Source organism: Aphidius gifuensis, linkage group LG2 (genome assembly GCF_014905175.1).
Source record: "Aphidius gifuensis isolate YNYX2018 linkage group LG2, ASM1490517v1, whole genome shotgun sequence".
Classification (NCBI taxonomy): Eukaryota; Metazoa; Arthropoda; class Insecta; order Hymenoptera; family Braconidae; genus Aphidius; species Aphidius gifuensis.
In genome coordinates, this window is record NC_057789.1 from 3,880,691 (window position 1) to 3,907,774 (window position 27,084).

At 28.3% G+C, this 27,084-nt stretch overlaps 1 protein-coding gene across 7 annotated transcripts in view; it reads right to left on the reverse strand.

Annotated features, from left to right (window-relative positions):
* The window catches only part of LOC122848367 (optomotor-blind protein-like), a 53,849-nt gene that overhangs the window by 12,063 nt on the left and 14,702 nt on the right, over positions 1-27,084 (reverse strand). For 4 of the 7 annotated variants that reach the window (XM_044146410.1, XM_044146406.1, XM_044146404.1 and 1 more), the window contains exons 3-4: positions 19,548-19,661; positions 18,206-18,368 (exon numbers count right to left, since the gene is read on the reverse strand). In XM_044146410.1, coding sequence (XP_044002345.1) covers positions 18,206-18,368; positions 19,548-19,661 — 277 coding nt within the window. Of the gene's footprint in view, positions 1-18,205; positions 18,369-19,142; positions 19,257-19,547; positions 19,662-27,084 lie in introns of all 7 variants that reach the window. The other 3 variants (XM_044146408.1, XM_044146405.1, XM_044146407.1) reach the window with 3 other exon arrangements.

Below are 27,084 nucleotides of genomic sequence, written 5' to 3' on the forward strand. Positions count from 1 at the left end.
ACAGTTGTCTTTGTTTTTTGACAACAGAGGCTGTAAGTAACTTGATCAAATAGAAATTCTAAAACATTCAAATGACAAACAGTTAAAAAAGTGAGAAGCAAGTTAAACAAAATAAAAATAAATAAAAAAAGCCAAGAGATAATTTTCATTTATCTTTTTATTTTATAAATACTTTCAATATTATTTTCAATTTGTTATTAAATTATTAATTTAATCCAAGTAATGTATTTTTTATTTTTAATCCTGCAATGATTTTTTTGTTAAATATTTTTTTTTGTCATATCCATTAGCTGAGTTTGCGTGGCGGTACATCTCTGATGTCTTTGAATCACACATACATATGACACTCGTCTTAAAAGCAAATAACCGCTAACCAATTTTCATTTGCCTTTTTTTTTTTTTCAACTATTAGACAAAGATAAAATGAAAAAAGAAAAACGAATTTACTCATATTTCCCTTTTATATTATCTTTGTCTTTTTACACGAGCTTAGGAAGCCACACGGTTATTTTTTCCTCCTCATCTTAACCACGCACTACCTATAATATTTCCCCTCTACATCCCTTGTACAGAAAAAAAAAAACGACCCACCAGTTTTTTTTATTTTACTCATATATTTACAATTTTTATCCAACCGATGACAATTCTATTGGGAATAACGTGCTTTGTCGTTGTATATTCACTCCCTCGATTTTTAATCAATGTTAGTGAGGCATTTTTTTTTTTCTTTGACTTTTTTTCTTATTTACAAAGCTTTTTTTTTTTTTTATTGAAACAATATATATTTTTTTTTTTGAATATACAAGGGGGTTTTAGTGAAATTAAAATATTATTTTTTTTTTTGAAACTAATATTCGTGATTGTTTTATTTATTTTTTTTTTTTTGAAAAAAATATTAAACGGAAGTGTTGCCTAATACTTTTGTAATTTTTTAAAATAAGAATTCTTGGTAAATATGGTTATTCGTATTTGAATGTAAAAAGTGTTATTTAAAACATGTGTAATTTATTATATATTTTTTTGGCAATAAAAGCTCTTTGAGCTCGTGTCAACACTCATTGTCGTTAAGACGTTTAATTTTTACAAAATTTTATTTATAATTTATTCTTTGAGACACATATATATTGTTAAAATAAAAATTCAATTGAAAAATTGTTGAAAAAATTATTAACAAGGTGTACTAAAAAGTGGCAATCGATAAAACTTAACTACTTGACCTACTAAAAGCTCAAAGCTCTAGAGAAAATAAAAATATCAATTCATACTGATTTCTATGAATGAATTTTAAAAATTTCATTATTTTGTCTCACTGTAATTTTTTTATTAACATAAATAAATATTATATACAAATTAATTATATTATATATATGAAAATAAAACAAAAAAAAATTAGCCGATTTTAGCTGCGAGAAAAATTTAAAATAAAAACTACAGTAGTGATAAATGAAAAAATAAAAATAAGATAAGACGATGCCGCATTAAAATTTGGTCTTTCATATGTTGCAGCATTGGCAAAGTCGGTGGCGAATTAAAAAGCCGGAAATCCAGGAAAGCAACGGGAATTCCGTGTAGTTTGTGTGGCAGTGGCGCCAAGTAAAAGGGCCTTTAAATATTATTTATTTTTCATAATCATCTTCGTCTTTTTAAGGAAAGATTGGGGGTGATGGCGCTTTAGTTAAAAAATGCCGCGAATGAAAAAAATATTGTAAAAAATTATGCATAAAAAAATGAGACACATAGGGAGAGTTGTAAAACAAAAAAAAAGTAAATAAAAAAAAGGGAAATGCAAGTTAAGGATCCAAAGAGTTGAATATATAGAAAAAAAAAAAAAAGTAGTGCGCCTCGATATGCAACGCAACGGCTAAATCGCGAGAATGAGTGGCCTCATTATGTTTTGGTAATTAGCCGAATCCAACGGGTGTTTTCAATTTACTCAAAGGCGCCGCTTATATGCGGCTGGCTTGCTTGTCTTTATATATATACTCGCGAATTCTTAACCGGCATATCCTTGTCTTCGTTTGTATATTTTTTTTTTTCCTTTTTATTATTATTATTTTTCTTTTATTATACTTGTTTTAGTGAGTCTATTCCCTAGGGAACGACACTTGTCAAATAATAAAAAAGAAAAAAAGAAAAATACAAATGAAAAGATGTTTTTATTCCCACAATTATACATCTTTTATTCATTTTATTTAAAAAAAAATATAATAATTATGTTTTTCGAAAAGAAAGAATTTACCTAAACAATAGAAATAAAAAATTAAAAAATAAATAAGATTTAATTAAAGATTAAAAAGTTGAATTAAAAAAATGGAATAATCACTGACAATATTGGAGAATAAAATAATGAGACATGAGGGCGTTGTAATATGGAGACAAAAGACATCCAAGTGAGTGGGCCAATGGGTATCGTCACCCGGAGGTGACTCTGATAGAAATTATGATTGGTAGATTGATCGTGCCAGTGAATTTAAGTGGCGGTTCGTCATATAGTCTCATTATTATTTTCATATGTAAGCATTGACCAAGGCATCAGTAAAATAATAGATTAAATGACAGAATGATATAAATAATAAAAAAAAAAAAATAAAAGGCCGGCTCGATTTATATACCTACATATAACGGACGTGCGGCGAGTGGCACGGCGTTAAGCAGGAAGCCGTCCCGCCGTGGCAGACCTATTAGCATCCCTCTCCCATAATATATACATACCACCACTTGAACACGACATTTTATCATATCAATTCATTTTTACATCCATCATCATGCACAAAACCTCAATCAAGACAATTCTCATTCTTCCTAAATATATATTTTCAAAAAATTTATTTAAAAAAAAAAAAGACATCAAGGCAATCAGAGGCATTGTACCAAAACGATAAAACCGCGAAAATTCGCAGGGTGGTCTGTGCATTATCTCCAATGCACGCGACTTGTTTTTTTTTTATTTCGTTGACCATAAAAAGAATCTCACAATTATGAAATTCAAAATAAAATAAAAAATATTCATCCATTAAAAAAAAAGCCCATAAAAAGTAAAGTTAAAATGAAATGAAAAAAAAAAGGACTCTTCTTATTTCTTCATCTTCACAGCTTTCAAAATATGGACCAATGGATGCAAGAGTATATATAACGTGCGTTATTCGCCTGAAGCCACAGTTGCTCCATCATTGTTCGTTCCACAGTAAAACTATTGCTTTAAAAAAAATGAAAAAAAAAAAAAAAGACAAGAGAATAAACAAGATAAAGAACGAAAAAAAAAAAAAAGAAGCACCAGCAGCAACAGCAGCAGCAAAAAGATAAATACATAAAAACAGAACGAGAAAATAAAAAAGAATAAAAGAAGAAAAAAAAAAAAAAATATCAGAGGATTGAGGGCTTGGAGGAAGAAGAGTGTAGAGTAGAAGAGCTACAGAGGAGATATAATGTAGCCAGCTGTAGACAGCGGTAATCACATGTTTGTTTAACCTCCGAAACCCCTCATCCAACGAGGTCTCATTCCCTTCACGCCACTCCGGAGGGCCGCCGGCCATGGCCCACCCCGAGCCACCCAAACAAAGATATACACACGCGTTTTTATTCACTATTTTTTATTTTTTATTTTTTTTCATTTTTGCCTTCTTCACCTCATCCAAACAACTAACACCCAACAAGCTAAATAGCCCCATTAAAAAAAATAAAAAATTCGCGGTAATATATACAAATTCAAGTGAGACAAAACAAAATATACAAGAAAATAAATAAAAAGATATATAGTTGGATGATGGATGAGCCACAGTGGCTCCCTTGGTCCGGTTAGTAAAGGCATTAATGGTTCACAGATTTCACGCGATTTAAACTCGCATATAAAACCGGTGTATTTCAAGTTGGAACTAAAACCCAGTAAACCACACTGCCTCACTCAAATACATACAAAAATAAATATTATATGTGTATATAAATATAGTCCCATTGTAACTGTGTAAAAATCAGACTATTATTTGAATTATTTTTCATCAAATTTCACAGTTACAAAAAGCAAATAAAAATGCAAAGTTTTCAAGTGAATCTATGATAGACTATTTTATTTACTTATGGAATTAGTGAAGGTAAAAAAATAAAGTAAAAAAAAAGGGACCATATATAGAAAAATATATATTGTAGATTGAGAATGTGAATACGGTATGGCAAGGTATGTGTCTGGGGCCTTTAACGATCGAGCTGGTCATGGGCGCCGTAAAGATGAGAGGTCAGGGGAGGAGCTGTTTCAACAGCAGCATCAGCAGCCTGGCGCCATCCCGCGGGGGGTCTTGAGGTAAGGAGAGAGGTGATCGAGATGATCATGGTTTATCTTGTAAATTGGCAAAACAAAGACACTTGTATATACAAGACAAGTGAATTGGATAAAGACAAGAATCAAATAAAATGTTAACATAATATACTTTGAATATTCTATGCAGCTTTTTTTTTTTTTCTTATAAACGTTTGCAACATTGATATGAGCTCATCCACTTAATGCATTCTATATGCTTATTAGCCAAAAAAAAAAAAACAATCTAAATTAAATCAAGGCATTGCGAATCATAGGCAAGAAGTTGGGTCAGTGACTGTCTGTTGATGGGTTAGCCACGAGACAAGATTTGTGATTTAGATGAGAAGAGCGTTCTTCAACTTGAGAGTTTAACAACATATATAAACACTTTCAAAAAAGTTTACCACTCAAATGAATTCAGAATGTGCTCATCTTATGTATGGCAAGCTTCTTTGTTTCAGCCTCTTTTTAAATCCAGGTAACCTCTCTTGACTTGTCCTTCGGAATTCTTCCGAATTGATTCGTCCTGCCACACCAGAACCGTTTCGTTTGCCATCGTATCTTGTCCCTGGCATCATTTTCCTTTTTTATCTATTTTTTTTTTACTTAATTTTTTTCTCATTCGTCAATTTTTCCGTGTTTTATTTTTATTTTTTCACTTTGTTAAATTGATTTCATTTTATATATACTACTAGACAGGTGATTGATGATTTTTTTTTTTCTTTTGTATATATTATTTACGCAAGCTTAATTAATTTTTTTTTTATTCAAATATTATTTTAAATAAATAAATAAACACCTTGAATATTATAATATGTAAGTGATAGCAATGACCCTCGTTGGGTTAGGTCGATTTAATCGGTAGCTGGGTAAATGTTAACTTCAGAGGGCATAAATAAGATCTATCTCAAGACGTACACACAAAGTATGTATGTATATATAATATACATGAGAATCCTTTACACACGCGTGGATAAAAGCCCAGAGGTACTCAGTGCGGTCTTGGATAATCTTGGTCTTTTATATTTGCCGCCCTGTGCGAACTCGATGAACGATAAATAAATGTTTTTTATTATTTTTTTTTTTTTTTTGAAACGTGTCGAATCCGCCTAAAAGCCCAGAGGTATGTGTTCTTACAAACTTATATGCACCTTTATATATATTCTTTCAATTTAAAAAATAAATAAATATTATTTAAGAAATAAAAAAAAAACTTATTTCAAGTGTTTTAATATTTAAAACAAAAAAAAACATTAAATTTAAAAAAGAGAAAATATATAATTTTATATATTTATTATTGTGTTTAAAGATATTTTTTTATTTTTGATGATTGTGATGTGGTGATGTGGTGAGTGTGTGTGTTTATGAGCTTATTTTGTTGGTGAAAATTTAACATATCGTGTTTTCCCACGAAAGGCACATGTTGAATTGAAACAAGTAAGAAGCCCTGGGCTCGATGGATAACCACCCACGGTGAGTGCTCATCTCACCATGCACAGCCACAATCAGAGAGTAAGTGAGAGAAGAGACAATAAATGAATGTACATTGAAGATTGTGTATGTGCACATACATGTGTACTAAGAGTATCTCTTGCAGGTATAAGGAAAACATATTATGTGCGCACACACAACACATTTAATAATGATTATTTCTAACGACTCGTTATGGAAATTTGTCGAAGCATAATGACCCCTTTGAGTAATGAGAAAATTTATTATACACTAATTCTTAAACATCTGTCTGTATATAACATACAAAGAATTAATAAAAAAATAATATATATATTTTGTTGGTTTTTTTTTATTTAAATCTAGATGTAATGATAAAATAAATAAATAAAATTTTAGAATATAAAAATATCAAAAATAAATGTTGAATATATATAAAAAAAAAACTTGTGTTTTAATAAATTATTTTTTTTTTGTTTTTTCTTGCTTTAGAGAGATACAAGTTTTATCACGTAATGCAGAGTTGAAAGGATCGAATCACCAAGAAGAATAAGAATAAGACAAAAAAAAAAAAAATCAAGTTTATACTTTATAGCTGAAAAATAAAATGTGGAACGCGCCAATGCACGTGATGACAAAGATACGTTTCTCGAACATATTTTGTACGTGAATACACGCGCTCGTTACGTGAAAACTTTGATAAAATATACTGTGTAGTTATATGTTGTCTTATATTCACTCGTTTTATCCTGTTAAGATGTGTGTATTTTTTATATTTATTTATTTATTTTTTTATATTTTGTTTTCATCTCTTTTCATCGTGGCTGCTTTGACTTTCTTTCGTTTACTTTTGATTCGTGTGGTATTACATTTATACATGGCACGTTGTAACATGTATATATTTATTTACACATGAAGAAGGCCACTGACTAAAGAGAAAGAAGAGAAATAAAATGAGATTGAGACGTCTTTGCCTCGCGCCTTTGGTAGTGCGCGTGAAGGTATGCCAAAGAGTGCTGCTGCTGTTTCAAGCTTTGCTTTTCAAAACTTTAGATAAATATATAAATAAATAAATAAATAAAATAAAATTGACACGTTTATAAATCCTCTCGTATATAAATCCTTCAAATCATTTCTTTCAATCCTTTTTTGTACTTTGTGTAATAAAAAAAGAAAATATACTAAATAATAGTTGATTTTTTTTAATTTAAATATAATAATAATATAAATTGAAATGGAAAAAAAAAATATATATATAATATTGAGTTATTTTATTTATAATTAAGTGAGTGAATATCTTATGATGCATCAACCACACGAACAATCCCCCAAATATATTTTTTTCCCTTCGACAATATATGGCATATCTTTGATCTAAGCCACGTAATCCCAAATTGTATCCGCAAAGAAGATCCCAATATATGCTTTAATATATATTAGAAGGTTTTTTTTTTTTCTCTTTATTTTTTGTTTGCTATGTATGTGTGTGTGTGTGTGTGTGCAGGATAGACAGCTCGAGAGTATCGCGGTTAGATGGGTCCCTGGATATGTATCGGTGATTGTGATCAACGCACGAGCCATATGTCGGTTGTTACATATACCTATTTATGATTTTTATTTTTACTTTATTTATATATAATATGAAAATGGTATACTATTGATGTCATGTAGTGGTTATGCTGCACAACCTGGAATTACATCGATCCACATTTATAAAGCGATGCGAAACTTGAATTGTATATTTTTATTATCACGCCAACATATACAATTGATGAAAAATTAAATCTACAGTGTTGATGATTTTTATTTTATATATATATATTATTTTAATTTTTAAAACTTTCAATTTATTTTATTTTTAGTATGTTTGCACAAGTGGATTTGAAGCCACTTATTCACACGGCAACGTGCTCTAAAAAAAAGGTGCGAAGGTTAAATTATAGGTTTGCCTCAAGAATATGGGTGGACACGGGACTCATCGTTTTATATCGTTGTGAAGATTCGAATTATGGGTTTAAAAAATTGACCAAGAAAGTATATATTAAAAAAAAAAAAGAAAAAACAATGCAAGTTTATCTTTTTTTAAAAATAATTTAGAGTAGTAGTTTATAAATAACAAAAAAAAAAAAAAGGTTGGAGGATGGATTTCACGTCAAAATACAAAATTGAGCCACCAAGATTTTTCCAGCATGAAATTGATGAACCATAGTGAATGAGGAATCCGGCGCCAGTCCGGTCAAACTCGTCAATCCTTAAATATATTTTTGAAACAAAAAAGAATAAAAAAAAAACCGCCTTCAAACAGTGCATCACTGAGCCGAGAAAATTTAAACATTTTTCTTTCTCAACACGTCAAGAACTAGCAAACTTTGAGCATTCATCTATTGTTAAATATTTTGTAGATGATTATATAGATACTTGAAGAATCATCAATCACTAGTTTGTCTTTTTACAAAGTCCAAAAAAGAAACAAAACAAAATAAAAAAAATCCTTTTTTATATTTATCAAAAAACGATTGATTATTTCCTTGTTTTTTTATTTTTTAAAATTATTCTCTACTATTTTACAGATAATATTCTTGAAGAAAAATACAGTGACACTTTAGTGGGATATACGCGTGAGTAACGAAGCCTATCGAGTTTCCGTTTGCAAACGAAAATTACGGTGCTTCACGCTTGACAATATATAAACCTATACCTAGAGACAAAAAAAAAAAAAAGGGGAAAGAAAAAAAAATAGTCAGCCGGCAAAATCGTTGCTTTAAAGACGACATATAATATTCTTGATACATAGAAACTCACCTAACTCGACAATACGACAATATGACACACGTAAACTACTAGATAATAGTAGTCTATACTTATTTGTGACTTTCCTTACCCCTCTCGTCTTTAGTTTGCCAACGTATTGCCATATTATTAACTTTTTCATATATATATTTAATAGTGTCTCTGTAAATGTCTATTTCTTTGTCGTTGTCATGCGGACGTTTCGATGTCACTTGTCCGCGCGAAACATATCACCGACACACACACTACAAACACACCAATATTCCCATCAAGCATGTCACGCGAGGAAAACTAAGAACCGCAATATTATATGGAACATACTTCGATTGGAATCACGACTTACTTATGTGTGTATAAATTGACCAGACCATTAAAATGAAAATAAATTAATAGCATTATTCGCAAAAAAAAATATATCAAAACATGTTTACACGAGTTTATTTAGAAAAAATAAAATACATATTCGAAAAAGATGTATAAATAATTTAATTAAAATAAATGAAAATAATATTTTTATTTGTAAATTTAAAGCGGATGTTGAAGTTTGCAATTACGTGCATGTATCTTGTGTTTCGTGTAGTTAAATGTATATTTTTATAAGTTTTTCATGATTGTGAATAAAAAAAAACATCAGACAATGACACATTGCATAAGAACAAACAAAATTTGATGCATAAAGTTTGAGCATATATGTTGGATGAGTATATAAAACTAAAAAGTCAACGAAAAAAAAAAAAAATAAAAAGATGAGAAGACGACTGACGAGTCGACTGAGATCCATGAAGATCGAACGAGATATCGACATGGTTAGTAAGATGGAAATAAAAAAAAAAAAAAGAGAACAAGGGGTAGTCCCTGGCGTCATCAGGTCGAAGGCGGTTTTTGAGATGTGTCGCGTCGGCTTAGTCCGAACAAACGGATGAGCAAGAGGGCCGCAGTCTTGTCCTCCTCACGCTTCGCTTGTCGTTGAGGCAGCCGCCACCATTCGATCCGTATTTTATTTTTTTTTTTTAATTCTCAACTATTTTTTTTCGTTTTATATTTATTATATTCTATTTTATGATTCTTCCATCTTCATGCTTGTATATTCATCGTTTTTTTTTTTTCCTGTTTTTTTTTTTTAGACCAGTGACAAGCGATCTACGCATCATATCTTTTTCTTATCAAATATATATATTCAAACACGAAATATCACAGAGATAATAAAAACAATAAAATATTATTTTTTATTTTTTATGTAATATGAAGATTATGTTGGGATTATATTGTGGGAATTTATTCACCGAGTGCATTTATAATAAAATATTATAAAAAACAATATAGATGGCAATATTTGATATGTGACAGAATGATATGTCTTCGATTGTTTATAAAATTGCGATTGAAAATAATGTTAACGATGCTCCACGACTATTGGACACGTCAAAAAATAATATAAATTTTTATTTTATATATACATAATAACAATATAAAAATTATTATCATTTATTTATTATTATTTTATATGAAAAATAAAAAAAAAAAAAAACTGTATCAGCACAATTTGACATTAAAATTATTCTATCGTATTTTATCTTCTCTTTGTTTTTGTAAATAAAAAAAAAAATAAACAAAAAAGTCTATTTAATTTTTTATTAATTTTAGTGAATTCACGAATCGAATTTGATAGGTGAATGAACACGTCCACGCCAGAGGGTAAATAAAGATTGTTTTAGTGTGCAAGAATGAATCATTTGGTGCTACTGGCAGGTCTCTCTGATGTGTATGTTCACCAAATTCAGAGAGTACACTCACAATATTCAATTATTCAAAGCGACATTCTCTTTTTCATTTTTTCTCTCTCAAAAAAAAAAACAAACAAACAAAATAAAAAATAAACTACATGGCACGCAGCCGGAAAGGTGTGATTGGACTCGACGAAATGTGTTTACTCGCGTTAACGCCATTTCGAGCGACGTGTACGCCACCAAAACGTCAAGAGTTGTTGGGTGATGAAAATAATTCTATATGCGTTAGAAACGTTTGTTGTTTGTTTATTTATGAGCATGTTATCCTATATAAATAAATAGAAATAGAACAGTAGGGTTTAATCGAAACCCTCTTTGTATGCATAGGACACAGAAGCAAGAGTGTCTACACACAGCTACTATGATGCTTTAATTTATTTTATTTTTCACAGTCAAAATAAATGAGCGAGTTACATCGAGGAAGGGGTTCGACATTGGTTAATTAATATTTGTCCACTGAAAACATCACACTGTCTCATACGCCTAAAGCTTCATTTTCATTTTTATTTTTTTTTTCAATACCCTGCAGCAATTTTATTGTTTAAATTTTATTTATACTCATTTTTTTTTTCATTACTTTTTTTTATTTTTTTTCCAAAAGCATCATTGATAAATTGAAAATTTCAATTTACAAAAAATACCACTATTATTATTTTAATTAATTTTTTTTATGCTGTGTGAATAATAAACTGTAAATAAAGGTTTTTTTTTATTTTTATTTTTCACATGTTTTGGGTTTATCCCAATCAATTTGTTATTATTATTATTTATTTTTTGGGATTATATATTATGTGATTGAAGATGTGTATAAAGCTCTGTGTGATAATATATATACGAGAAATTTGTATTTAGTAGGGGATATCTTTTGGAGACTATAGGTATTATATAAATATGACTTGGAAATATACTAAGTGGAACAAGGCCCATTCTGCAAATAATGCATTATAAAAAAATTTGTCCTTAGCTACATGTGCATTGTATATATATATAATAAATTTCTCCCACTTGTTATTTTATTTAATACACATAGTCGATCGTTGATACGACTACACACAGCCTTATGCGCATTTAATATTGCACGGTGGGGGACGCGACGACCGCCTCCGAGAAACGCCCTTTGGCTTTCCCCTCGTGTATTCGTATTCGTTCTTTGGCATGTGTGTTATTTAACTTTCAACACACACACACATGTAAAAAGCTATCATCAATATATATTGATAAGTGAAAATGAACCGATAACTCTATTTCTGCTCTATTTCCTTGACAAAAACCAAAAATAAAATTTTTATTTTAAATATAAAAAAAATATTTATAAAACCCATGTGATATGATTATTCTTGTTCATCTTTATGTGCAAAATTATTTTTTATTAAAATTTATCATTAAAAACAAATAATAATATTAGTATTGAACTTTCGGGAATTCAAGTTGTAATATTTCAAGTAGTAAAAGCAAAGATATGGTCAGACAATATTAAACAATTCAATTCAACAGCAATATTTAATTTACAATAAATATCTATGTAAAAAAAAAAAAATAATAATTAAATAAACTCTGATGATTTAAATAAAGTACGATAAATAATTTTTATGTCTATATATATTTAGTTGTTATTTTTTTTTTTTTTTATATTTTATTTTTCCATCTACACAAAGAAGGGTAGTAGTAAAAAAAAAAAAAAGGAAATAGAGGGTTATATAAGAAAAAGTGGAAAGCTTCTTTTAGAAGGCACCATTACTTATTGAGATACAAGCCCAGTAAAATTCATCAGTTTGGGGATAAAAGTGGTGTATATATATATGAACACGACGACCCTCTCAAGAAAAATCGTTCACGTAAATACGCACTTAGAACTCGAAAAGCATACGAATTGTACACACACATATACTGAGAAAAAATAAAAATAAAAATACAAGAGATTGAAGGGCGAGAGAGAGGTGAAGGGGGGTTTTATAAATGTAGATAGTTGTAGGATCAGTGATGTCGGTTTGTGAGGTCTCAATTGGAGCGCTCACGAGTGAAAGATAGATCGTTGGGGATCGCCTTACAGACCATTCGATTCTATTAAATCGAAACTGGCCCTGTGTATATACACATATAGATATGCTACTGTATTATTGTCTGACAGACCAAGTACAGCATCCCCTTGTAACTATCCCCTGGTACAACCCCCAAAGAGGCTTTAGGCTGACTAAAATATACTCAATCGATTCTTCTTCATTCCTTCAATAATACACATTACACAAATGCGTATATAAATTTATACAACACTCACATTGTGTAACATATTCTTTCTCTATATAAAAACATCCCCTGTATTTTAAATAGTGATATACTAAAAATTCAGGTCAACACTATTAATTTTAAACGTAAATAAAATTGAAATAAATTGAAATTATTTTTTAATTTAAAAATTATTAGATTTTTTTTTCATTTATTATTATTTAATTAATTTTTAATAATTTAATAATAAATAAAAATTAAATAATTGATTTTTTTAACAAGACATATTTATTGTATTGTGATAAATAATTTATTTGAATTTATTTTTTCGGTTTATTCTTTTGATCATTCAATTATTAATGGTTTAAGAAAATAAAAAAAAAAAAATAATAAAAAAGCGGTGGATTAATAAGTCGATATAAAAATTAATATACACACTGAGTTTGTGATTTTGGCAGTTTTATTTTATTTTATTTAAGGTAAATTTAGCAATGCCGCAATCCTGATCAGATCAAAAATTGCTTTAAAATATTTCTTCAAATCTTCATCTCACGTTATTTAGTATTAAATAAAAAAATTTATAGTATTCAAAATTTTTGTTTTATTTAAAACTGGGTTTATATTTATTTTTTTTTTAATATTTGTATTATAAATATATGAGCCATCTATATTTAAAAAAAAGTCGTGTGAATGATTAACGAGGATCGCTTAGCAGTTTTTGAGCTGAGGCGTTAAAGAAGATAACGGCTTGACAGGCCGTTGGGTCACAACGTCCGGAACTCGTTTCAACTAATCACCACCTCTGTGGTTTTTTAAAAAATATTTTTTAATTTTTATTTTTCATACTCAGCCATCTTCAATATATACTGCTCATAAATATACAAATTTATTAACTCATGCACAACAATTCATCAATTTTAAAAAATTATTTTTACCATTAAAACTCACTCGGCTATTTAAAAAAAATATAACTCTTAATTTCCTCAATTAAAAACAAATAAATAAAAATAAAATAAGCATTTTCACACGAGGCAAATGCATATAAACAATAAATTTTCTTTAAGCTAGCCATTGAAATATTTAAAATCAAAAAAATAATATTTATAATGCAAATTTTCGATAAAACAAATAGTCATTATTAATTAGCTAAATATATAAATAATATAAATTGAATAGTTTATTCAACAACATGTAATTTTAAATAATTACAATAATAATATTCACATATCAATATAAAATATATAATTAATGCAAAAAAATAAATATAAATTATAAAGCAGCATTTTATACAAAAAAATAAATAAGCAAGAGAGAGACCGACAAATAGATAAGCAAAGAGCGCAACTCATGTCTATTAACCAATGCAATAATTATGACGTTAACTTTATTCCGTTATATGTATATACAAAATATATATATACATGTCTTTATCCTATTTATTATAATGATCAACGTCGGTGTCTACCAGATTCTTCCACGCCCGTTTCTCGCTCAAACGAACGTAAATTGCCCCTGTGAATCTATCCTTTCTCAGACCAACTTCCCTCTTTATTTTCCTCCTCCTCTCACCTCTTTTTCACCCTTTTTCCCCCCTATTTTAATTTTGTAACAACTTATATACACAACATGCCAATATTATATTAATTCACATGTTCAAATTCATTCATTTAACTAACACAAGTTTAAAAATTAACTAGCACCTCGGGCCATTTGATGTAGATCTCTAGTAACAATGTTCAATGTGATGATGTCTCGATAGGACAACTCCTAGTTAATCGTACTTTTAATCCTGATGTTCACATGACATGGACTTTTATTTTCTCTTTCTATCATTATTGGCATAATCAGCTACTATTTATTTTTTATCCTTCTTTATCTTTTTTTTGATGTATATATATATAAAAAAAAAAATGTTTATATACATGTGATGTGTCCCCAACATACTGAACATACCACTGAGAACCATCATATTTGCGCATATATAGTTATGCTCACGCGAGCCAAAGATAATCGTATAACGAGTATTTTTTTTTTTTATTTTATTCTCGTTCTCTTGTAAATATATAATGATTATCTATATAACCACGACAACTAGCTCATTTATGTATTCATATTTTATATATATGTATAGAGGTATTTATGTATTATGACCACCCGGTTTGTTTTCTATTGGTTGCCTCAAGGTGTGTATTTATTATATGTATATATTCACACAGTGTTGAATTCGCTTTAAACAAGGAAACTTATATATTTCTTTTATTTTTTAGATCAAAAATCTAATGTTAAATAACACGAATACAAATTTACAAGTATTTATAACAAAACCGTCTAATCGTCTATTTAAATTTCTAATTACTTTGGTCACTGGTTTGTTATTATTTATGATTGATTGATCAACTGGGTGATTTTATTTTTTTACAATATTAACATGATTATATTTATAATTTATTTATTGGTGAAAATAGTGTAGCAATATTATTGCAATTTTTTATTTTTTTTACTAATAGCTATTTTATCAACTTGATGAGGTGATTTTTATATTTCCGCATTCGTAAATTGCTTTGAATTAATTTTATTTTATTCTAAAATATTTATGAGTTTTTATAGATTTTTTTTGAATAGGTGTAAAAAAAAACTGATGGTTATTTTACATGATGGGGATTATTATTAATAATAAAATTTATAAATATGAATATGTATGTGTATTTCGTATGCGCAAATATTGACTGTGAATAAAATATTCCCCCATGATATAACCCTATTCATATATAATGTAGGCGTCGAAGAAGCTCAAGAGCAACATCGTGCCAAAATGGCTCCCGACAATGTCTCAGTGTCGAGTTAATATATATATGTATAATGTATATACGTATGTATTTGTAACTCTCTTTTTCTCTTTTACTCTTCATGTTATATTGCATGCGTGTATATCGAGTAATAAAAAGAAAAAAAAAAGGGAGAACCCTTATATATGCCTGTACAAAGTACAAAAAGTACTCATGTGTCAGTGAATGGACGAATCAACCATTCTCAGTCACTATTTCATATAATGATATTGCAAAAATTTAGGTAAAAATTAAATAAATTATATATAAAGAAAATGAAAAAATAAATAAGCCAAAGATTAATGTTATGCGCCAAGTGGATTTTAGAAAATGACTGTTAAATCGTAGACAAAGCGTTAAAATCTGGCGCCAAAAGTCAAATCTTTTAAAGGATTAGCCTCATCTTGAAGACCCTTAGAAAAAAAAAATATACACTTAATTCAAAATGCAAAAAAAAAAAGAAAAACATAAAAGGTATAAAGATGGCTTTTTCGATTGTTTGATGACTTTCCATGATTACAGAACAAAAGAAAAACACTATTAGTAAATATGTAAAGAAAAAAGAAGAAAAAATAAAAAAGACGACTCCCTAGGAGCTCATTTAATACAGGGTGAAATGAGTTTACAAAAAGTAAATGATGGCACAAGAGGAGGATGAAAGGATGGGAAGCAAAGAACACATTAAATTTTCCAACTAAAATATTTGAACTAACAAAAGTGCAAGTTGAAAACTAAACTGTTAGAGGTGGTCGTGGTAGTTTTGAATGAGAGTGGCGCCTATGTGTGATTTTTAAAATTCTGATCAACATTTTGATTACATATTCAATAGATATTGAGTGCATATATTATATCTGTATTTAAAAAAATCCAGTAGGACAAAATCATCAACCGGAAGCAGCTGTTATTACTTTAAATAATAATAATTATTTTTTAAATATTATTTATTTTTTCATTTTTGCTCCTGTCGATTTACTCGTCACCAACTCGTCTTTAATAAATCGGCGGTATACTGTCGTTAAATATGTACATAAAAACTTTCAAGCTAAAGTGATGTTTGTCATCCTCACAGCCACGCCATCATCACTTCTCAATCTATACAGCTCATGTTTGTTTATTTTTTTAAAGGTCGAGTGTACCAAAGTCAAAGAAAAAAAAGATCCTTTTTTTCAATCCTAATACACATGAGAACCAGGGAAAAAAAAAAAAATAAAACAAAAAAGAGAACAATATTGTTGACATTGGATTGTGTTTATTTTTCCGGGACACTTGAGTCATAACAAAATTATGAGTTTACCGTCAATTCGCACGAACAAAATTTAAGTGTCTCCTAAAAAATTTTAAAGACACTTGAGAAAAAAAAAAAAATAGAATAAATAAAGGAATATTGAATTTATCTCAATTAAATAAATTTTTTTCTAAAAGAGGATTAATCATGAGAAGTAAAGAAAAGAAAAATATAGTAACTGAAATTTAAAAGTGAATTTTAGTTTGAAGATGGCGTAGTAAGAGTCAAGCCGAAATAAGTGGCTCCAGAGGGATTCCCCAGGCAATCACGAAAAAAGGAAACCCAAAGGATAAGCATCGGTCCGAGATAAATAGGGCACATTGTGAGGTAAGAGGCATTGAGAAAAAATAGAAAGAGAGGTAGCTAATGCGGGATCCTTGGCAAAAGCCATAGAAGCCAGGTGAACAAAGATATGCGTCTCTATTAGCTGGATCTGGATCCCATGGTGAAAGGGTTTTTTGAGATATATTTTATGGTCTTGTGAGCAAACTGGATGTCACACGGGGTCTCTTTTAGAATCTTCTAGGGGCTCCTTAAAGAGGTTTTTACTATAAAAGACGAAGATGCAGCAATTTTTTACTTGTCGTTGTTGTTTTTTTTTTTTTTTTTATATATTAAATTTATTTTTTCTCTTGGGGTCCATGGTAATGTAGGTGAAGCGCATTTGCTGTGACCACATTACCGTTTACCGAATGAACGATTAAACGAGGCAAAAACCAGGAGGGAACTGATGGAGAAACGAAAAAAGCAAGAGTAGAAAAGAAATGAGTGAGTTGTGTATATGTACATGGGATGGGGTTAGAGAATGATAAAGTAAAATAAAGAATTAAAAAAAAAAAAAAAAAAACGAGTGTGTGGCGACAACAACGGAACCTGGGTGATGGAAAAAAAATATATATACACACAAGACGAGGAGAAGATGATGATAAAGAAGAAGACGAACAATAAATAAATAGAAAAAAGAAGAAAAAATATAAAAAAAAAACAACAAGGAGGAAAGGAAAGAAAGAGTGGCTTGACAATAAGGTCGGCTGCTCTGGTCTGGGCCTAACCATTGACATCGTGGCTGGGTAAAAGAGGACTAGATTTCACGAGCCAGCGATGCAGGATGCTTCAAAGGATGCCGACATGGCCGCAAAAGGGATTCGCGGGGGGAAATACCGACATCAGGCAAGCTTGATGTGAGTGCGGGTGGTGGGTTAGTTGGTTGCTTGGTTGCTTGGTTTTGTCAGACGACAACACAACATGTTCACCCTGTATTCTGCAAATTTTTGCAACGAACGAAGGAAATGTATGATGGAGAACTAGCAAACAACAACTCAGCCAAACAAAGACAAACAATAAAATTTAAAAAAAAAAAACCGAAAAACAAAAAGAGAATTAATGGTATAATATGACCACGAGATGATAATTTAATCACGATTTATATTAATAATCTTGATTCACGTATGTAATTTTGTAATTTTCATTTGATACAAATATATTTTCAAGAAAATGTAAAATATCAAAACTTAGTAACTAGTAGTAAATAATTTTTTTGGTTGTCGTTACGTACAGTACTTACATAGCCGTGCTTGTCGCTCATGTTGTTGGTTAATTTAAGCTTATGAAAGCTCACGACTTTCTGCATCCATTGTTCACCACTACTCGGTGAATCCGGATGTATGTACATTCTTTTAGGCATTTCTGGATCAGCTTTACCAGCTACCATCCATCTACTGCTCATCAAATTAAGCATCAAAACAAAAACAATAACAATTAATCATCAATACAATAATTTCTAAAACAAAAAAAAAAAAAAGTATGCTATGTAATTTTTTATTTAAATTGCCAAAATTCATTTCAATGAGAAAAAAATTGGTTGACAATTTAAAAAAAAAAATATTAGTTCTATATTGACATTTTCTGATCGTGATGGAGATAATATGACTTTTCATTTACAGTAAAAAAAATAAAAAAATAAAGTCTAATCCATAATTCATATTTTTACTAGGAATTTTAATGAATGAATCAATTGAAAACAAAATGTCTTTATTTATAATTATGTGTTGGAATAAATAATTGTTACGTGATATGATCTCCATCGACGAGTGCCAAGGCTTTTGCGATCCCCATACCAGTCGAAATTACTAGTATATATCCTAAATTATATTTGAAAAAAATTTATTTCAAAAGAAAAAGAAATTAAATCAAAATTCCCACAGCCTTTCATTGTATTTATTAATATATTGTTAATTATTATTATTTATTTTTTTTCTTTTAAAATAACCATAAATATAGTATTTAGTATTTGAAATTTTTTGATTTATTGGTAATATTTTTATGTATGTAATTTTGAAAATTTTATATTTGCAAATTTTCGACGAGTATGAGGAATTGTTCGCAACGCACGCTTCCCACTGTTCATGTGAGGAAGCCATCACACATTGATGATATATTTAATTTTATATTAAAAGATCTCATTATATTTTGAGAATTATTATTTTAATCACCTGTTGTGAAACTTATATCTGTACTCATCGGTTGCCGCGATGTCCATCAGAAGTATGTAGCTAGCCTTTCTGTCTAACCCAGACACCCTCACTTTATAAGCGGGAAACATGCGTCTGCGAACAATTTGCAATTGCAAAAAGGGCAAAACATTGCCGATTAGTTGATTTTTTTCGTCCACCGTTATTTTTATTTATATTTCTTATTTTTTTTTTATCTATTTTAATTTAAATTTATAACCTAAAAATTTTTGCTTAAATTATTAATTCGATGGTGGACGATTGCTGATCAACTCTGTAAAGGGCAATGTAAAGTCTTTTTTTTTTTTTGGCTTTACATTTGTTTATTTATTTGTTTAATTTTTTTTTTTGTAATTTTGCTGTTTTATATTTGATCAGCAATCTAACCTGTTGTGAAATTTATATCTGTAGTCATCAGCAGCAACAATATCCAACAATAAAATATATTTGGCCTTGGCATCTAGGCCGGAAACACGAAACTTCATCTGCGGAAACATCTGCCTAGATTTCGAATTAAATATAAATTAAAAATATAAATTACATATTCATAAATAAATTAAAATATATATGTTAATATAAATGCTATCATGTGTACAAACACTTGTAAATATAAAAAGGCGTTATGACAAATTGGATTATATATTTAGTTTGTTGATTTAAAACATGTTTAATTAATATTAATAACTTTCAATATTATTAAATCAAACATGTTTATCTAATCGAAGCCTTTTCATTTTATTTCATTTGTCTACAATTACATGCAAATACATACTCCAAAATGAAAAAAAACAAAAAGCTCATTTAATATTTATCAATACTTGTTATAATTTTTAAAATTCAAAAAAAAAACAAATAAATAATATATAGTTGTTAGCTGACCACCCGACGGCAGCCATCTTGGCTTCACCTGGAACCCTTACATAAATTCGTAAAATAAAAAAGCAAAAAAAAAAAAAAAAATATCATTCTGGCTCGCGCACAAGTATATTGGAAAAAGACAAAAAATAAAATGAATAAAATTGGCAAAAAGAAAAAAGCCGTTACAGGGTAGAAAAGTGATGAAAGAAAGTCTGCTTGAATGTAAACGAAAAAAAAAAAAAAAACATATATAATATATAAAATAAAATAAAAAAAAAAAAATTCAAACGTGTAACGAGATAATAAAATTGCTGGGCGACGACTTTCATTGGTAAGGTGGAGCCCGGTTTGACGTTGATTCCCCGGCGAACCGGACCACCCTCCACGTCCAACAAATCAATGGAGCGCGTTTTGCGAACCAAGCAAGACCGCCGGCGATCGTTTTGCTCCACGAGTGTGTAGTATCATGTCTGTGTCTTTATTCTTTTTTTTTACTTATTTTTTTTTTTTCACAAAAACCAGAGATCTTTTGCTTACTTTGCAATTGCAATATATCTATACACACAAACTTGAATCGTTATTTGAAAAAAGTCACAGACATGCACACACACATGCATATAAATATATAACTGTCGATATTTTAACATTGAAAGAAACCAATGTTCATCGATTGTTTCTCATCACACTGCTTTGATTTTTTCAAAGAATATTTTTTAAATTATTTATATTCTACAATGAGCTTTTTTTCATGAGAAAAATATAACCATCTTTCATGTGAACGTTCAACCAGGTAAATGGTTTTATATATAATATTGTATTTTTGTGATCGTAAATATATATTTGTCGGTTATTTTTTTTCGCTTACAAGACGATGGATAAATTTATGAATAAAGTGTTTGAGAAAATCCGCGATGAACCGAGGATAAATCATATGAAAACGAGCTGCTTTGATACACGAGTATGTCACCACAGGGTGGGTGAATTGTCAATAGACGGATTTACAGGAGCATCTGCCCACTGTTGATCGGACTTTTTTTATTTTTTATATATACTTTTTATATTACACTTTAATACACAGTGTATCTAGTGATGGTAAGACTCCCACCAATAGAATTATCAACGTTAAAAGGTGAGAAAAGCATCAGCCCAGTGCGGTAGCAAATGAAAAAAAAAAAATAAATATATATTTCATGTCATCAGAGGCAAGTTTTCATTGGCTACCCTGGGGGGACACTCAAGAGGATTCTAAGCTGAGATTATCCGTTCTAGTTAAAATATATAACACCGCCAGTTACTTTTGATACTTTCAAATAAAAAAAAATAAATAAAAAAAATTTATTTAAACATTTAGTCAAGTAAATTATAATAGTTTTTTTTTTTTTTTTTATCTCATATTTTATCAGTAAAATTGCACTGTAATTATTGTCAATGATGATTGATATATGAATATGGAAAAAGAGAAAAGCGAATTTAAAAAAAAGTAAAACAATTTTGATATTATTATAATTTTTTTTCTTTAGTTAGTTGAATTTGTTTATTCAACAAGATGATACTTGATTTTTATCCTAATTATATGAAATCATAAATACTCAAGGCACTTTCACTGTTTCTGATCGTTTGTTTTACGAGGGCCCAGGTATTATAATATGCGTGAGGCGCCAGTGAGACGCGGAGTGTGATGCTCCAGCTGGGATAACGTTGGTGAGCCTCATGTAGCATACCGGGCGTTCCGTTCACACAGTTCCTCTCAAACTTTTTACTTTTTTTTTATTATTTTTTCTCTTTTTTTTTTTTTTAATGGAGCCCCAGAATTCTTAAATTGCTATCCAAGCATATACTAAAAATCGATCCCATCGTCTAACAAAAAAAAAAAAATATTTATACATATATAAATAAATAAAAAAATAATCAAATATTTTTGATTCATGCATTTTTAGTATATTTAAAAGAGATCTCATCATATTTAAATAAAAATATATAATAAAATTTGTAAAACATAAAAATATTAATTTTTTATTTATTTTACAAATAAAAATTAAGTGTTTCTTGATTTTTTTAAAAATATATTGGCAGGTGAATAAAAAAAATGATTATTTCTACGAATATTGGAAATTTCTGATGAACCATTGAAAAATTTAAATTTCAAACTTGATTATAGTTTTATTTTTTTTATTTTTTTGATTTTAGAAAAATAAACATATGGGATCTAGGGGAGTTGTTGAAAAGATTTTTGATAAATCACTGGAAATCAAGGATAGTTTATTTTTTTTTTATATAAATATAGGGTTTTGAATTTTGATAAATATAAAATAAGACATTTTACAGTATGTCAAATATTATGATGATGAAATTAAAATATTTTGATCAGTCGATTATTAAAATTTATTGGTGTGTATCAATACATATATAAAGTTGTTAACAATATAATAAAATGAATATACATTTAAAAACTATAAAAAAAACACGTGGGTGAAATTTTTATTCCATCGAAAATCATAAAAAATTATTGCACAATACTTGCTCGATTTTTAAGAATTCTTCTTTCAAAATTACGATTATATTTTTCAATAATAAATGATCTTGAAATACGACCAGATTCAAATCGTTTTTACAATGTTTTATACCTTGTGCAAATTTATATAGATAAATCAATGTGAATTGTTATTTACGATGCGTCATTAGCCACCGATGTAACACAGAGTTAGATATACATCGTGAAAAACTTGAATATGTATTATTTTATATATAAATAAATAAATAAAAAACACATCAACAGCAACCCGGTAGCATTCAAGATTTAATTTATTTTATCGTGCCGACGTTCAGCCATCATTTCGACATGCGTTTTCGTTTAATATATCCACGTGGTTTTATCGTCGTTATATATTTAAATTTTAGAAAAAAAAAATAAAAATAAATAAATAAAAATATTAAGAAAAACTAAAAAAGTAAAATCTTAATTAAATATAATAAATACTTGTGATAGGATATCTTAAAATATTCAAATTGAGATTTAAAAAAAAATATACCTCAAAAGTTTTAGTCAATTATTTTTCTAAATGAATTGTTATAAAAAAAAAAAATTGCGGGTATAATTTTGATGATACAAATAACTACAATTCAAGATAAATAAATGCACTACTGAAAAACAAAAGGTTGTGAAAAAATAATAATATAAATAATGTTAAGTCGGCGTTGTCCTCCAAAAGTTGTCGAACAAATCGGTACAAACGATCGTCGTAAAGCAGTTAAAGCCAGAGTTTGCTTTATACATTTATTTATTTATTTTTTTTTCTTCAGTTAGATTATAAGGGGCCAAGTTTCACACACACACACAGGCATATATAAAAATCCATGAGGACCCAGGCACCCTGGACTCTGAAGTTGAAACGAAAGTTAGATGAGTCCGACGATAGGGAAACCGATAGTTGTCGTTGTCGGTTTTATTTTATTTTTTTTATATATATTCTCATTTCTTTTATTTTCTCACTTGGAACATTATCGTTATTTTCGATGTTGCCCACTGGGAACCCCCGCTGATACTTTGCTCAACGCAAAATTTTTTAAGTCACGAGTATTATCCGTATTTTTTATTTTTTTTAATTATCGTTGTTTATTTTTTTATTTATATATTTTCAAGGTTTTCAATGGGAAGAAGAAAAAAAAAATTTTAATATTTATTTTGTCCTTGTTACAAGTGTCCAAGACGATTTAATCTGAGCTAAAAGTGAAACGAAACTCAGTGTCGATCAGTGTGAATAGAAATAAGTATACACTTTATAAATTGGAAGTAATTTGGTGTCTGCATAACACATATACACGAGGATAAGCTTGTAGCAAAAATAAAAAAATTAGTGGAGAAAAAAATACAGCAGCATCTTCTCAAGCCTGAAGAGATGATGATGATGATGATGATGATGGAAATGAGGAGAATATATTGCACTTTGAATTGGACGTGTGGCACGAACGTCTTTCAAGATCACGCGTTGGTGATGCTGCATTCGTGCATCTCAAATTCTCACTGCGAAATCAATGTTTAAAGGTAAAAATAATTATCCCTAGGGGTAATACTCTGTATGTACTTATTGTATGTAAAAATATTGTGGCCTTGAAATAATTTTTAAAAATAAATTACATTTTTTTTCCGGCAAATTTTGGAATATAATATTTTTGTAAATTATACTGGCTCAAAAAAAAAAAAAAAAAAAACAAATATATAATTTTTTGACTGACATGCTATATATAAAAGCTGAGCTTTTTAAAAGTCCTAAATAATTTTTTTTTATATTTTTAATATTAATAATTATAGAGCATTATTTGTTTAGAGCTTTTTTAAATGTAACATAAGATTATGCCTATAGGTGTATAATGCAATGTGACCTTTTCAACTGGTTATAAATATTCAAGCAACACCATTGTATGTATACTTTTAATTTATTTATTTTTATATTACTCAAACATTTTTTATTTATTTATTTTCTACTAAATCACTTAAATAACTTAAATCACAAGGAACAAGTAGTTTTTTTTTTTAAATATAAATCAATATTGTTTGATGTATAATGATGTATGATTATTGTTGTTAACTTTAAATGTTTAAAAATTAATTTATTGTTATTTGAATATATCAATGTGTCAGTTTTTATATTCACTAGGGTTTATTTTTAATAAAATATATTAATATTACTAAATTATTCAAAGATATCTTGACACTGATAAATTAACAGAAATTAAAAAATATATTAAAAATTGTTTATAGAATATATATTTTATGGTTTTTTTTTTATATTTATTTTTAATGTGTTGAAGGGTTAACGGGGTCATCATTTGTCAGGTCAAGTAGAACAGTATTTTGAATAATAAAAAAATCATCATGAGAATAATTAATCAGATTTTAAAGTGAATTTTAATTAAGACCCTGTAAATTATCTGCTAATAACTATTTTTTTTATTTATTTTTTTAATCAATTTATTAAGTAAATATTTTTAATTGAAATAATACGATTTAAAGATGTATGTATTTTATAAAAAAAAATCAAAATATCCACACATTCCATTGAAAAAAAATTAAAAAAATAAAGAAAGCTAATATTATTATAATTTATAATAAAAAAAATTTTTTATAGCCTTTTTTTCAACATTTTTGAACCTTGTGTTTTTTAATTTTTTTTTTTTATTTTCTTTATTTTAATTGAAGCCGAAGTTTTTTTTTTTTTTGTAGGGAATTCAGGCCACCCGGAGTACCTATATAGTCACCGGTTTTCTCACACCTCGTCAATGGCAAAGGGGCGTTACAAAGTGGAAACAAGTCTGAAGATGATTTTAGGCTAATAACGTGACCGAGCTCGTCTCCACTTATATCATCATCCATAACAACATACATAAATGAATATTTTAAATATGTATTTTGTTGAAAAAAAAAAAAAAAAACAGGGTAAAGTTTAAATATATATTGACTAGAACAAATTCAAGTCAATAAATTTCAAAATCATATAAACATTTATTTATGTTTATGTATCTAATAACTACAATGATTATTTTTATTTTTATTTAAAAAAAATAATTTGTATTTTTAATTTAAAAATATATATAGAAAGTTTTGATAATTTGATTTTTATAAATATCGTGTGAAATAAATATAATCATTAAATTATAAATAATATTCTCATCGAATTAATTAATAATAAATTTCTATATAAAAAAGAAAAAAAACTAATTTAAAATTTAAAATTAATATATTGATTATAAATTAAATTTTTATCTTGAAATATGAAAAAAATGGAAATATATATTTTAAATATTTCCTTTATTCAGCAAAGATATAATTTTTTTTTTAAATAATAAAACAATAATATACGCAGTGCACTGAGATGTTTTTTTTTTTTTTTATATTAGAATTAAAGACACGAGTCTTCATGACGATGTAAACCGCGGGAGATAAGGCAACGGTGGAGGAAGTTTGGCTGGCGCCACTCGTTATTTATACAGCATTTGGATGATGTCCGTTGCAAGAGAGAAGAGCAAAAAAAAAAAAAAGAGAAAGGAATAAAGTGAGGGAGGTTGAAAGAAAATAAAAACAAAAAAAAAAAAGGGGTGTCGAGTAAGCAACACATACAAAAATATTCACACAAATATATATACATATACAGAGGTAAAGCATTGAGGAGCAGAGAGGGTGGAAAGAGGGTGATGTTCGGAGCGACGTGCCGAGACGCCCACTAAATTATTATTTGTTCTTGCTGAGCTATAAACGCCTAAATTATACCATAGCTACCTCGAAAGTCGCCCTAAGGCTATCACTGTCCTTTTTTTTTTTTTTATATTTCCTTATCCTTTTTCCTCATCATCGACTAACAATATTTTTTCCTTCTTTTATTTATATATAAAAATTATTTTTTTTCTCTCACATTTAAACTGTATATAGGGCCCCTGAAGAATTTTGAAAGGTTAAAACCCTTGGGGCAAGCGTGACAAACGCGAGTCACAGTAAAAAAAAAAAAACATAAACTAAAACAAACTATTTCTTAATTTTTCAACTTTTTATTTTATGTATATATAATAATAATTATTAAAAAAAAAAAACAATGATAATGAATAAATAATTATTCATTATTAATTATATTTTAAAATGATATATATTGAGGAGATAATTTTTCTCACCTTCTGTGTAGAAATTCGTTCAATTTTTAATGTAAAGAAAAAGAAAAAAAAAAAAAGCCCACAGAGAAATCCAAGTGTACATAAAAAAATGGGCTGATAAAAGAATGAAGAATATAAAAAGGAGTAAAAAGAAGAAAAAAAAAAAAAGTGTCTATATAGGCTGAATAAACGACCTCGGGAATGAATGTACAGACATTGAGATAGCCTCTTTTTACTCTTACAATTCCTCTTTCTACTCTTCAGCAATCATTAAACTTTTTTCTAACACGTACGTCTTTCCACTGTCTTGTACTCGAAATACCATATTTTTTATTCATCATATTTTTTGTATATTCAAGTGTTGAAAATATTTTAGATACAAGTAAACACGAGAAATAAAATGGAATCGCGAGTCACAGACGAAATA